Here is a 13991-nt window from a genome sequence, read left to right as displayed (position 1 = left end):
AATAATTATAACGATCTCATTTATATAGCACTTACATACTGTTATAGTGTGATATGTTCCTGTGTGTTATGCTATGTTCCCTTATCTTCCCTTACCTTATTTTGTACTGTTTCTGAATCCAGGAGTCGGTGGTCTACCACCACTTCACCCCCAGCACGTGTGGTCTGTCAAATACGACTTCTTGTACTTTTAACAGAAAGGAGATCAGAAGGAACGAGTGCTCTCTAGTGGCCATGCAGCAATAAGCAATACCATCCACTAACACTAGGTGGCGCCCATCAAGATGAAATAACAGCAGCAGGAGTCAGGAAGTTGTCGTCGTTGTAAGCAGAGCACTTCTGAGGTTCACTTTGTTCCTCAAGGTGCTTTATGGGAAATCCAGAGGGGTTCATATCACTTAAGGACCGATTTCACCAGGGAGGACCCCAAAACTTCTTTTTGTCTTTTCAAGGATGACTCCTGCCTTGAGCTCAATGCTGCTGGGCTCTGATGCCCCGCGACCCTGACTTGGATTAGCCTGGGTTCTGTTATGTTATGAGATGGTTTCCATGCCCACCTGGACTGGGGTCCAAAGGGAGACCTCGCGGCTTTATGTAATGTTTCTCGCCACTCCATAGCGTCCATTCTTCATCCTTTGGAAAGGTGAGCCATTGATGTTCTTCATTAAGTTTCTGTGCCATCTGTGTGCCCATGTGCCAGCCTTTCTAATAAAGAACACAGTTTCAGATTGACACCAAGTGGAGAGTGTTTACAGAACCGCTTTATTAAGAAAGAAGTGCGCAGAAGACTGGATACATAGGATATCTGGAAAATACATTTCTTGCAGTCTCGCAGCTTTCTGAGAGTCATCAATAACTACATCACAACCAAAAAAAAAAAAGGAACAATAATAATAAAAATAATAACAAAATCACTAATATCGAAATAAATAGGAACAGACCAAAACAAGGAGAGAAATCACTGGGATCAAAGACAGACGGGACAGGAGATGGCGTTACATTCAAAGTCTGGTGGAGCGGCTGGCCATCACTCCGGCTCTCTCAGGGGTCTTGGGAGGTCTCTTAAAAAGCTTTGTTTTGTTTTTTTTTGTTTTTTTTTTTCTAATATTTTGGGTAAATAAACTGGTGGTCTGGAGGCTACAGTGGGGTCCTGAGCTCTAATCCTGGCCTGGTCACTTTCTATGTGGCGCTTGCATGTTCTCTCCATGCCAGTGTGAGTTTTCTTCAGTAGCTCAGCTGTTATTCCTACAACTCAAAACTGTGGTGTCTGATGCCCATTGGCACCTCTGAGATGGCTCTGTGTGATAGAATATGTGAGTGTGCTGCCCTGAATTGGCTTTGGGGATGCTATGCTAGGATGTGTGGGGTGCTTCTTTTGAAACTGACATTTGCACCTTGAATAAGTGTGACTTTGCCCACTGATGCACTGGCACCCCCTCTAGGGCTGGTTCCCGGCTTATACTCAATGCCAAGATGGGATCCTGAATGGGTTTTAGTATGTCCAGCAATGGCTGGATGGTAAACGTCCACAGATTCACTGCCAGCTAGCTGAGGTGGCACAGGCTGACTGGAGGAGCTGCGGGTGGCAGGCATATGGTGGTGGTGTCAGCGCATGTCATTTTGTCACGTATCAGGTGGAGCAGCTGGTGTTTGCCATCTCAGTCACTGTGGCTAATGTGGCGATCAGTGCTTCTGCCCTAAAGATCCAATGCCCTGTGCCCAGTTGCTGTCTGTGTGAAGCCCACATGTTCTTCCGTTGTCTGCGCACCAGTTTTCCACCCAAATTCTGAAAGAAATGCCATCTTAATGGGCCACTCCAAACTGGGACTCTGTGAAAATGAGTGTGTGTGTGTGTGTGTGTGTGTGTGTGTGTTTGTGTTTGTGAGTCCTCCAATGGACTGGCACCTTACCCACGGCTGACTTTTGCTCAATGCCAGGAGAGGCTCCTGAACTCGATTCAGCATGCCCAATAATGGACGGATGGATGGCAAATGTCAGCTTTGAAGTGTCCAGGACTTTCAGGACCCCTGAATTAGATAAGCAGGTCTCAGAAGGTCATGTTAAGTTACGTTACAATACAGTGAAAGACGCTATATAGATAAAGAAAGAGTGTCAGCTCTGATGGACAGGAGACACAATTAAAAGAGGGCTGAGTGGAGCCACCGGGAGGGCGACGCATGTCATTGAGGAGGGTGGCAACCCCGACCTGTCAAATGGTTCCTTCAGCAGAACAGAGCGGACCCCTGGACACGTCTAAAATATCAGAGCTGGGATGTCAAAGTCTTTTTGGAATTAGACAAGACCACCCAGAAGACGATTTGCCTGCCAGGCCGAGTCATTTAACTCTGGCACACAAGGAGAGGAATTGCAGGTCCCCATCTGGGCGGTGCCCGCTGGCCCTTTGCCCCTATTGCCTGATTGCTGCTGATTTGCTGATCCTTGTTATGCACGCGTGTACACATGACGGGGCGGCGCTGAGGGGGTCGCGTTTTTTTTCTGTTTTCTACCCACTTGCTTGCCCCGCTGACGGAGTTGGCAGATGTTACGTAAACGCGGGTGTTTACAAGCAGCTCTGTGTTGACGTTTTTACGCCCCTGTTGTCACATGTGGCGCTGAGGACTGAGTACAAAATATTTTGGTTACAGTTAACAAGAAAGATGACCTGCTCTGTTTAACGATTCCAACGTCCAAAAACATGTTGTTTGGCCTTGATAAGAGGGGCCGAGGTCATGGAGAGCAAACGCACGTGAACAAGGAGCTACAGGCAGGGGCCGGCAAACGGACTCCGGAGCAGGGTGAGCTCAACGTGAAGTGGACCTGGAGAGGACCTCCAACACCCCCCTATAGGCAGGACTCCCCAAGGTCCATGAGCGATAATCCTCAAGGAGCAGAGACCCCCGTGGACACTGTCCTCACTCGAGAGCCGATATCCTCCATACGTAAGATATTTGGTCTCAAGGATCTCCTCATCGATCTTCCAAAGACAGACATTTGCAAGGGTGGCACACCCAATTAGTCCAACATCTCCATGTGGACACGATAACCACTAAGAACTAAATACTATGGACAATACCCCTCAAAAAGCAACATCTCCTCAATGTCTATAGATGGACACCCAACACCCCACCACCACCTACATGGGGGACTGGATGACCACCATTCCCTGAGAATAAAATGCCCACATCCCCTAGCAGACACTGTCACCGCTTCCCCATGGACGATATCCCTCCAGGAGCAAAATTCCCAATATAAACCAAAGGTAACTTCCTGGACATGATGTCGATCCCCCTATGAACACCTTACATCCCACCTTACAATCAATATCAGCCTCCACTAGGGCCAGAATGTGCTCATGGGTGCGCCTCCTAACTGCCTCCCTGTTCCCCTCACAATGTGCACTCTTGACACGGACACGTCCAACAGCATTGATGGCCAATACCTCAGCCTTGATGCTCTCCACCAAATACGCACCCCATCTTCCAAAGGCCGATATCTCCATTATATTATGAGCTCAGTAAATCTTCCAGGACCAGTAACTACGTGTGAGAATTATCCCTGAAAGGGTCCTTTTTACTTAAAGACCAACATCACCTGATGGACTACATGCCTGGATGGACAACATACAGTACCCTACTGAGAATATCCAATTAAGACCAGCATTACAGGGTGGGCGGGACTTATTCATGGCCAACGTCTCCTCTTGATAATACCCCTCAATGACCAACGTCACCTCCAAACAACATCTTCTTGAGGACAACATGACCTACTGGTCAATACCTTACTAGAGCCGATATGCTTTCAACTAATAGGATCTCCCAAAGACCAAAACAACCTGATGGGTAGCGTGATGGTCAATGCCATCCACAGACAATACACATGTCCTAGAGAGATACCTCACTTGATCCCCTAAATGACACTAATATCTCCCAAAGACCAGTTATTAAGATCAAGTGGACGTTAGGACAGACTGTTGGAATGCTCCCTCAGTAACGATCTGGTGTTTGTCTCACTCAGACTTCCTCCCAAACGTCCGGCCATACCCATAGCCATCATTTTAGTATACGCATTGGGGGTGGCGTTTCCATTTTCAGGTGGTGTTCATCGTGTCATCGGGTTAAGTGAAGACTCCCAGCCTGGTGTCACCGTATGTGAATGGGTGTGCCCTGCGATGGACCGCCTCGTCCAGGTTTGCCCAATGGAGAAATCAGGTGTCAGAAAATTGGAGAGACAAAAAGTGAAAAACGCAACAGGTCTAAAATCCAAAATTCTGGTCCACCCCTGAGTGGAGCAACGGAGCCCAGCACAACTCTAGAAGGAAACCAAGGAGCGAAGCCGCCACTATGAAAGGGGACGATAAGGGTGAGGATCTGAGTGCTAGAGTGACGTCTCTGAGAACTGCGTTCCCACTTCTTTCTAACCTGTCTACAAGGTTCCTATGAGGATACACGCGTGCCCTTCGGCTAAGGAGACCACATCTCTCCTGGATGTGCTCCATCACAAGCAAGCTTTTAAAAGGTGGGTGAGAATGACTTACTATAACTCCAATATACTTGAATGAAGCCCTATCAGTTCTAGGTTGTCATCATCTACTGCTGGTCGGCTTTGGAAAAGGCACTCGCCCGCCATGATAAATTGAGCTCTCCTTCCCGTAAATCCGAACCCAAAGACGGTCAACCCCGCCGAGGCTTTTATAACTGGCTCCCGACTTCAGGACGTGTTCAGTTCAAAGATCCTGGCAATGGCCTCCACCGGTGGCTCTCCGGATCAGGCGCTGGACAGCTCGCTTTACAATGGCAGGTGCAGGCCAACAAGCAGGACTAGTGGAGAGAGGAGAACTCTTTGAGGATGTCACAAGTTTTCTTGTGGATGATCTCGCGGAGCTTCTTCACCCGCCTCACGCTGGATGCCCCCACAAAACTGTCGGGCTGCAGAACCGCCATGCCGTTGTGAACGTCCCCCATGATGATCACCTGCCCGTCTGTGCTGGTGATGTTGGGGCAGGGGCAGTTCCAGTCAATGTTGAGCAGAGTGACTTCCAGGGGCTCCTGCCCAAAGTACTTGAGTCCCATTTTGTCATCCTTCAAGACCTCCTCTACCGTCACCAGGGCGTGACCCGAGTCGTGGTCTTCAGAAAGCTCACTCATGCGGCCCAGAATGACAAAGTCGCTCTTGCAAAAGCTGGTGACCATCTTCTGCCGGGGCTTGCACATCTTGCAGTGCTGGTTCTTTGGGAAGGGGCACATTTCCTCGCAGGCCTCTTTGCTTTCAAAGTTGTTCTCATTGCCGCCACAGCCACCGTAGATGAACGACTGGCATTGCTTCAAGGCGCTACTATAAGCCCACCTGGGTTCATAGGCTTTGCAGGGACCCTGAAGGCTTGGAAGGTTGCATGGGTTGGTGAAGTCGCTGCCACAGGATGCCATGCAGGACTCATATGTGTCAAAATGATTCTGGTTCCGGTTGCAGTGGCCGTAGGTGAAGGTGTAGCAGTTGTTCCTCTTGCTGTCGAAGTACCAGCTGGTCCTCAGCTCTCCACACACTTCGGTGTCCTGCGTCTTCAGACATTCCTCGGCCGGCAGCTGGGTGGTGTTCCTCGCATGACTCTTTGCAAAAAGCTCCTTCCTGACCACTGACAGAGGAAAGTCGGCCTGCAGAAACCCTCCGATGTTCTTGGCCGTGCAGGTGTAGATGCCCGCATCTTGAGACTGGGCATTGTAGATGACCAGCTGGCCAATGTTGGTGACCACGACGTTCCCTCTCACGTGATTCGGCCTCATGATAATGTTCTCTTTGCCCTCAGTTTGCTTCTCCCACGTGATTTCGGGTTTGGGACGACCAGCCACATCACAGAGGAAGCTGACCGTGTCCCCTAAGTAGATGGACTGGTGCGCCGGTCTGGAGATGAGGGCGGGTGGCACGATGTCAATCACTGTGGTCTCCAAATATGCCGTGGTGGGATTGGCGGTGGTCTCTGTAGGGACAGGGCTGGTGTTGGGCCAGGTTAGGTGATACCTGCAGGTGACCACCGTCAGCGTGATCCCCTTGGTGCAGGCCTCGGCATCCATGTAGCACTTGTTGTAGTACGTCATGCCATCCGAGGCACAAGTGAAATTGGGCTCCCGCTCACACCTGTCCCGGCACTTGCACACCGGCTGGCCATCCCAGATGTCACACTCGGAGCCTTGCTGGGTGCACATGAAGCGGTCACAGGTGGCTTCTTTGGGCATTCCGATGGGACCCTTCTTCCCTTTCACATCCATGTAGCGGGCAGCCACACAGCTCTTGCTCCCACAGACGTTGGGACAGCACTTCTCAAAGGTCTCGCACTCCTACATGAACAAAAACACAGCAGAATGTGGCAGTCAGGTACGGCAGAAAGAATTCATGGACACGCAAGAATATAAGAGCACGGCGCCCAGCTGCACCCGCACACACACTGCCAAGTCAGACCGGCGTGCCCACTGAAGGGCAACCACAATCCCCTTCTGTCCACATTTAAAGCACATCATTCACTGATCAGCATTCGCACAGTGTGGTGGCACTCATTCAAACCAAAGCCCTCCTCTGAAATGTATCAGCCGTTTGACTAAAGTTTGGGTCTCCCTGCTTTGAAATTGAAAGTAATAAATTCAGTAACAGCTTAAGAAGAAGGCGGCATCATTAGGGCATTATCTGGATACACTTTAGGATGGCTACCACACGGAGCACCATGTAAGAATACAAAGAGTAACTCGTTAGGCGAACATCAGATATGTAAGGCATTTTATAAAACAGATAGAAAATGTACAAAGGCACTATATAGTAGACAGATTAAAGGTGGTAAATAAAAGATAGATAGATAGATAGATAGATAGATAGATAGATAGATAGATAGATAGATAGATAGATAGATAGATAGATATGAAAGGCACTATATAATAGATAGATAGATAGATAGATAGATAGATAGATAGATAGATAGATAGATAGATAGATAGATAGGAAAGGCACTATATAGATAGATAGATAGATAGATAGATAGATAGATAGATAGATAGATAGATAGATAGATAGATGAAAGGCACTGTATAGCAGATAGATAGATAGATAGATAGATAGATAGATAGATAGATAGATAGATAGATAGATAGATAGATGACGTGAAAGGCACTATATAAATACTAACTTTGTAATGTTCTCCTAATTTGGTCACCTAAACCCAGTGGGGAGAAGACAGGAGATAATCCCAGTCTGAGATTAGATTATATTTCTTTCTGTCCATGTTGAATATCAGAAAATGCAACTTTTTTTACATTGAAAGAAAGACGGTAATATAGTGTTTTCCGCGCTATGCCATACTTAACGTAAATAACGAGCATTTCAAGAAGGAAACTGAACTGTCCATATACCGCAGGCGGGTGTCGTAAATGACGTGACCCTCCATTTTCCTGGCGCAGGGCGGACAGCGCGGAGTGACGCTCACCGGTCCCTTGCCGTTACTCCTGTCGTTTCCGCTCCTGCTGACGATGGCTGTCAATCCAGTGAGAGATGCCGATGGCTTTCTTTAAAGATCGTGCTGACCCGATTAGCTTAGCCGTCGCCATTAAATGAATTAAGTGTATACTGGAAAATGACTGACTGACTGACTGAATTCGGAGTGGCGCGGCTACAGCTCGGATTTTGCTCCTCGGACTCAAATGCCGCTCCATGTCCTTATGTGTGTGGATTGTTTGGTTCTCCCGATGTCCATGTGAGTTTCGTGCTGGCAGTCCGGTGAGGTCATCCCACGTCCCGAAAGACTTACTTGTTAGGTGAACTGGCGATAGTGAAGCCAGGATAAGCTCCGGTCCTCCGCGGGTTGTGTAAATGAAATGAGCGGATCTTCGTGGTGTCGCAGGGGGTGCAGGACCGTCTTGCGCGAACTGTTCTGAATAAGCAGCACCAAAGGATCCTTTAACCGTTAAAAATTAAAAACGTCCTCTGCATGGGTACAGGGCGCTAACCAGCCCAATGAGGAGGGTCGCACCAGCTGACGAGTTTGTTGAAGTGGGAGCGGAGCGGCGTGGCGTGCGGGGCTCCTGTGGTGTGTTGCTCTCCTCCACCGCATTATGGTGGCGCCCCCAGCAGCGCAGGTGTGGATTCGAACGGCGGGGACGCTTCGTCCAGCAGGTCCCCCCAACGAGTCTGTCGTTATTCAAAGGTCAATGGAGATTAACAGTGGGCCTTTCAGAGTGATTAGAGTATTTGCTATGTTTTCTTTTGTTGCAGTACTAGGGTGTTGTACCGTGTTAGCCATTATGAATTTAGACAAAAGCCAAGCAAAATGACCCCTTTCGAGGCAACTCAGACTCCTTCTTCAGGAAAGATACATAAACGATGTACTTGACAACGGAAAGATTGTAACAGACAGGTGACTAGCAGCTATTGGGATTCTTCCATTTGTGTTGATGAAGACTCCAATGACTTGGTACAGAATGCAGGCAAACCTGACAATGGGGAGAACATCCATCCATCCATCATCCAACCCGCTATACCCTAACTACAGGGTCACGGGGTCTGCTCGAGCCAATCCCAGCCACCACAGGGCGCGCACACACACACCAAAGACAATTTAGAATCGCACCTAACCTTCATGTGTTTGGACTGTGGGAGGAAACCGGAATACCGGAGGAAACCCACGGGGAGAACATACAAACTCCACGCAGGGAGGACCTGGGAAGCGAACACTGCGCCACCGTGCCGCCCTCAATGGGGAGAGCAGAACTGCAAAACTAAAAAAAAAAAAAGTTTAACATCAATGAGCGGGAAATCTGTTGTAGGTAAATCGATTTATTTTCGTGCCTTAGGAAGCGTGGCGTCCTGATCCGCAATTGGAAAGTCCCGGGTTCCGGTAGTGCCCAGACAGCGATCCGTTACTTAAAGCCATCCCTCCATCCATTTTCGTAACCCACTTATCCAAGGTGGGCAGCCTAAGCCAGTCCCAGCAAGCAGCGTGCGCCAGGCAGGAAAAAGCCCCAGGGACCGGATGACAGGCCGTCATTTACTTGGGAGTTGCACTGCCGTTCACCGGGCCTGGCCACGGACACGCTCGAGTTTTCAAGAAGCCAGAAGTTGAACTCAAGTCTGCCTGTTCGTTGGAGTGGGTGGGCTTGGTTCCAGACTTAGGCACCAGCTGTCTGCGACCCTCAAATGTTAGGAAATGGAACACTGGATGGGTGGGTACCTAAAGATTTTTTTTTTCCTGTCAAAAGTAATTCCCTGGATATTTCATTGTGCATTTAACAAAGAAACTCGTGATTAACACGCAGTCTTTTCCAACTACCATGTAGCACGTAAACATTTAAAAGAGAAACATTTACAGAATTGTTAACCGACTGTTTATTTCTGAGAATCTGGCTCGTCGTGTAATTTTGGGACGACAGCAACGGACACGAGATGTGAAAACGCACCACAAACTTGGGCGAAATTCAAAATACACCCGCCCATGAGCCCAACTTTAAGAACCCGAATATCCCGGATTACCTCGCCGTAGGTGTCATCCTAGTCCGTCACGCGCGTCGCTTTAGACGGGTGGGTGTCAATGACCACTTTGTCAAAATCAAAGATACGAGGACCACCTGTGACCAGCGGCCACTCATGTTCGTAAATTACAACGATCACATTATTTGTTTTATGTACTAAAATAAAAAAAAAATACGACAAACACCCTTGATACGAAGAAGAAGAACAGTGGGCACGCAGTCTCATCGGAAAGCATCAGTGAAGATGACCAACCAGCGGCACGCAGAGGACTCTGCCAGACTCGCAGTGCTCTTCGGGCTCCGTCTCTGCTGCCTTGTATTCTTGTATTTCTATTCTGCGCGCTGCCATACTGACTCGGAGTACAGGACTGCAATGGGAAGAAGTTGGAGGAGAAGAACAGAACTTAACATCTGCAAGAAGGTCAGACACGGAGCCCCGGGGTGGCCGTTTCACTAAGAAAGTTCCCCTAAGACAGGTGACTACCGGTCAGCCCGCGGACCACCTGGCAGAGGCTCGTGCACCGGAGCCTGCCAGGTGCGTCTTTAAACTGGAGGAGAATTGCGAGCCCCACAGAGAACGTCTACGGCAGCATGGGATATAAAAGCGACAGCACGATTTTCACCTCGTTTCTCTTAACAAACACTTACTTACTGAAACGTTTCGTTAAATTGAAAATGTCGCCAAACACGTTTTCAAAAAAATGTTTCATATTTGTAATAATGCATCAAGCCGAATTTATATGACACCATGCAAAGATTGTGTATCCTTGAAGAACGGCTTTAAACACGTCGGAACATTAGAACAATTGTGACAAAAAGGCCACTCAATCCGGCAAGCTCGTCCGTCCCATCCCAGTCTCATAAATTCTCCAAACTAACATCACGTCGACATCTGAAGGTCTCTGAAGTTCTTCTCTTCGAAGCACTGAGCTTTGGAAATGTATGCCTTGTGTCTTATGGTTTTTATGTATGCCTTGTGTCTTATGGTTTTTTACGTTTTAAATTCGCATATTCTATAATTGTAAAAGCAGTTGAATCCGAATCAGCGTCGGGAAGCACCGCAAAAGCAGGAGTCGATTCAGGACTGGACGCCGACCCGTTGCTGAGAGCGCGCACGCACACACACACACACATATGGAGGCGCCCGTGCGCGCACACACACAATCACAGAGGAGCCAATTTAGAATTTTAGAATAGACCGGGGTTTGGAGGGAGAATCCATCAGGACACGGACACGCCGCAGGATTTGAACCGAGGACGTCTCAAAGAACTGCGCTTAATTTCAAGGCAACGGTAACAAATAAATTAAAAATAAAAATAGGTTTGTATGTGCAGAGCAACGACGGGCGGCTTGGCAGAATTGCGGTGTCATATCGGCCCTAAACAGAATGCGAGTGTGTGTCCACCCGCCCCGTCCAGGGATTGTTTTTGGGACCTGCCCCTTGATCTTGTGCTGGAATATGGACGGACTGATATTAATTGGTTTATTCATGGCTACTTGCAATATGTGAGACACAATTGGATAACTTTGGGGTTTTTTTTGCAGGTGAAGTGACTTCCGCAGCGTCACCCAATGAAAAGAAAAAAGCAGAAATAATTATTAGTAATAAGTGCTACTTCTTGTCGAGAATAGTTAAGTTTAAAAGTGAGTGAGTCACTGAGATGGCTCATTAGAGAACCAAAAGTATTTAATTTATATTTAATTTAGGGGATTCTGCTTTGCACTATAGGTGCCAAAGCGGTTCTTCAGAGCAATGCCATGGAGAAACACTTTTGGTTCTCTAATGAATCATCCCCATGCATGTTCCGGAAAGATTGTTTATATTATTAACGGGCTCCATAAATAATAAATGAATATAGTATAATAAATAGTGAATAGTGAATAAATAATAGCAGATTTATGAAATACCAATGGCTTCATTTTCTTTTAAAGTATTGTACATGTTCAGGTTTTCTTGATCCGTTATTACCTTCCTATAGGTGGCCCACTATATCTTGACGAGTTCTTATGTATCCACATGTTAGCAAGCATTTCAAAGCCAAAAGAAATCCATTTTTATGCAAAACAACGGAATAATCTTTGTTTTGTTTTGTTTTTGTTTTTTTATAAAACTGCTTCAGAGGACCCGCGCACACCTCAGTAAAATGCAATTTCAGAACCTTTATTTTTAAGAGTGTATGCTCGCTAAGATATAGGTTTCTGTCCCCTACTACCCTGCTCAGGATTACAAAATGGTATATATATATATATATACTGTATATATATCCTTAATCGACGGACTTATAAGTACGCACAGCCGGCTTCACGCCGACTTCGGCTGAATTGGTTGAACCGCGCGCAGGTTGCGTGTTCTCTCCGTGTGCTGTCCGGCAGAGGCGCCTGTCTTCAAATCAGTCCGCTCAGTCCTAATACTTGAATATTCGTTCCGCGCTACGATAATTTCAAACGAAACGTTATAACTTATAGAAGCTGTGATCATCTCCGAATACGTTATAGGACCGAAGCACTCCCGTGTCCTCATATAATCAGTTATATGAATAACATTCTTACAAACGGAGATCTGTGCGCGTTCAGAGGACTTACCAACTGTGACACACAAAATAAATTCACTGACTAAAAGGCTCACCTAACGCGCTAACTCGTATTTACGTTTTAAATAACCGATAGAAAAATGAAGGCGCTGGACTGCCGCCTGAATCCTCCTGCTATACCGTTAGGTGGGTTAAAAAAAAAACCAGCGGTTTTCACCTTCCATTCTATCTCTCATCTGGGACCCCCTGGCATTGTCTCTCAGACGGACAATAAGGCGAAAGGGGTGGGCGGCGTGAAGGAAGCAGTGGGTGGGCGTCTCAGTCTCACCTGGTCCGACTCACACTCTCGCAGGCAGGTGCTCATCGCGTCCACCCACAAGTTGGGGTTCATCTCGTTGGGGCAGATGCCCGCGTGCGAATACACGATCCTGGGCAGTGCCATGGCTCTCACGCGGGACGAGTGCGGGAATAGACCGGTGAAGAGTCCCAGGAAGAAGCAGATCCAGCGCGGGAAAAGAGCCCGCCACATGTCCGGGAGGGGAGGGGACGAGGGGCGTGGGGTGCCACCGCCGCCGCCGCCGATGTCAGGGGGGACCCTCTCTGCGGAATTGCCGCTCTTGTGCTTCGCTCGGTCGCTCGGCCGCTCGCTTTCTCGTTGGCGCTCCGCTTCTCTCCGCTCAGTTCCACTTGGATCGCGTTTCTTTTGGCCCCCCTTTATTCTCCCTGGCGCTCACATCAACAATCGCTGCCACAGAACCAATCTATAGTTATGTATGGCTTCTGGGCAGCTCAGAGGATTTCAGGAGTTTAAAAGAGCGGTCGGGAGGGAAACGGGGCTGGGGCTGGCACAGGAGGACACCTGCCTGCCTCTGTGCGCGATTTGCGATCACCCCTTTAACTCTTTAGGGACGGGATGGGACGGGATGCCACGTCGAAACGCCCTGAGTGCACACCTGACGGGACTTCCGTCGTCGGTGTCACCCCTCCGGCACATGCGCTCGTCTGATTTGTTACGGTCACAAGTATATGCCGTGTTGCGGAGATGTGCAGGGGGTGATACTGGAATTGTGTAGATGGCGACTCTGATCAGAGTGGGCAGTCATCGTGCGTTTTTATGGATATGAAAGTAATGCGAACGAGTATTGTGACCGATAATTATCAGAGCTGTTGCCGCGTTGTCGTTTCGTTGTTACACGTATAGGAAGGCAATGACTTTGAACTCAATGACAGCTCCTGCGGGGCGAGGGGTCGTCGGCGCTCGCGTGAGTCTAAACAGCTCGAGGGTCTGCGCTGGGACTGTCCTCCCGACCACGGTCGGTTCCTGTTTCACGCCTTATACTCTCTTCGAACTTAAAAAAGGCACTTTACTGCTTTGTGTGCTCCCTCGTAGACCAGTTGCTTGACAAAGAACCCCTTCATTTGGTGACGGCCCCCTATAATATGTGGACAAAACAAAAGACTTTAACTTATAGCAGAGTACCAATGGGTACTGACAGATCAAGGAAACGCGAACTTAGCCTGAGTCGTCCATGGCGAACCCACTGGCATTTCACAAATGTGTAATCGTGGGCATTCTCACTTGTGGAGCCTAAATGGGTCTAAATGAAAGGTTCTTTCTGGAAACATCATGTGGACGGTTCTTTTGGGATCCAAAAATGGTTCCCTGTGGCACCACTCTGTGGGAGTCCTTTGGCACCTTTATTTAGTGTAGGAGTTTAGGGTGGTCTCTGTCTTACTGCTGCGCTCAATAATGAATGGATGGACAAATGGAGAATACTGAGAGCCTTGGGCATGTAAAGGCGTTCTCCATGCACTCCAAGTGAATACGGAATTGAACTGGCATTATGGAGGAGTACGTAATGGTGTTGGGGTCACGATTTTAAATAGGAAGCCGGAAAGGTCGCGTCAGCAGTAGCAAAAAGAAAAGAAGTGCTGCGGTGCGTGGAGCCCCTCTATGACA

General features: G+C 48.2%; 1 protein-coding gene across 3 annotated transcripts; it reads right to left on the bottom strand.

Moving 5' to 3' along the window:
- Positions 1 to 738: 738 nt before the first annotated feature.
- wfikkn2a (info WAP, follistatin/kazal, immunoglobulin, kunitz and netrin domain containing 2a) lies at positions 739 to 12868 on the bottom strand. 3 transcript variants are annotated; one of them, XM_039739783.1, is made up of 2 exons: positions 12360 to 12868; positions 739 to 6328 (listed from the first exon to the last, which is right to left on the bottom strand). In XM_039739783.1, the coding sequence occupies exons 1-2, from the start codon at positions 12558 to 12560 to the stop codon at positions 4817 to 4819; spliced, it is 1713 nt and encodes a 570-aa protein (XP_039595717.1). In that variant the 5' UTR covers positions 12561 to 12868; the 3' UTR covers positions 739 to 4816. The 3 variants fall into 3 exon arrangements, with proteins under 3 accessions (XP_039595717.1, XP_039595719.1, XP_039595718.1); XM_039739785.1 differs by lacking the exon at positions 12360 to 12868 and adding an exon at positions 12249 to 12266; XM_039739784.1 differs by lacking the exon at positions 12360 to 12868 and adding an exon at positions 7783 to 7879.
- Between the last annotated feature and the right edge of the window lie 1123 nt (positions 12869 to 13991).

The sequence above is a fragment of the Polypterus senegalus genome, chromosome 17 (assembly GCF_016835505.1).
Source record: "Polypterus senegalus isolate Bchr_013 chromosome 17, ASM1683550v1, whole genome shotgun sequence".
Classification (NCBI taxonomy): Eukaryota; Metazoa; Chordata; class Cladistia; order Polypteriformes; family Polypteridae; genus Polypterus; species Polypterus senegalus.
This window is presented reverse-complemented; position numbering and strand designations above follow the sequence as displayed.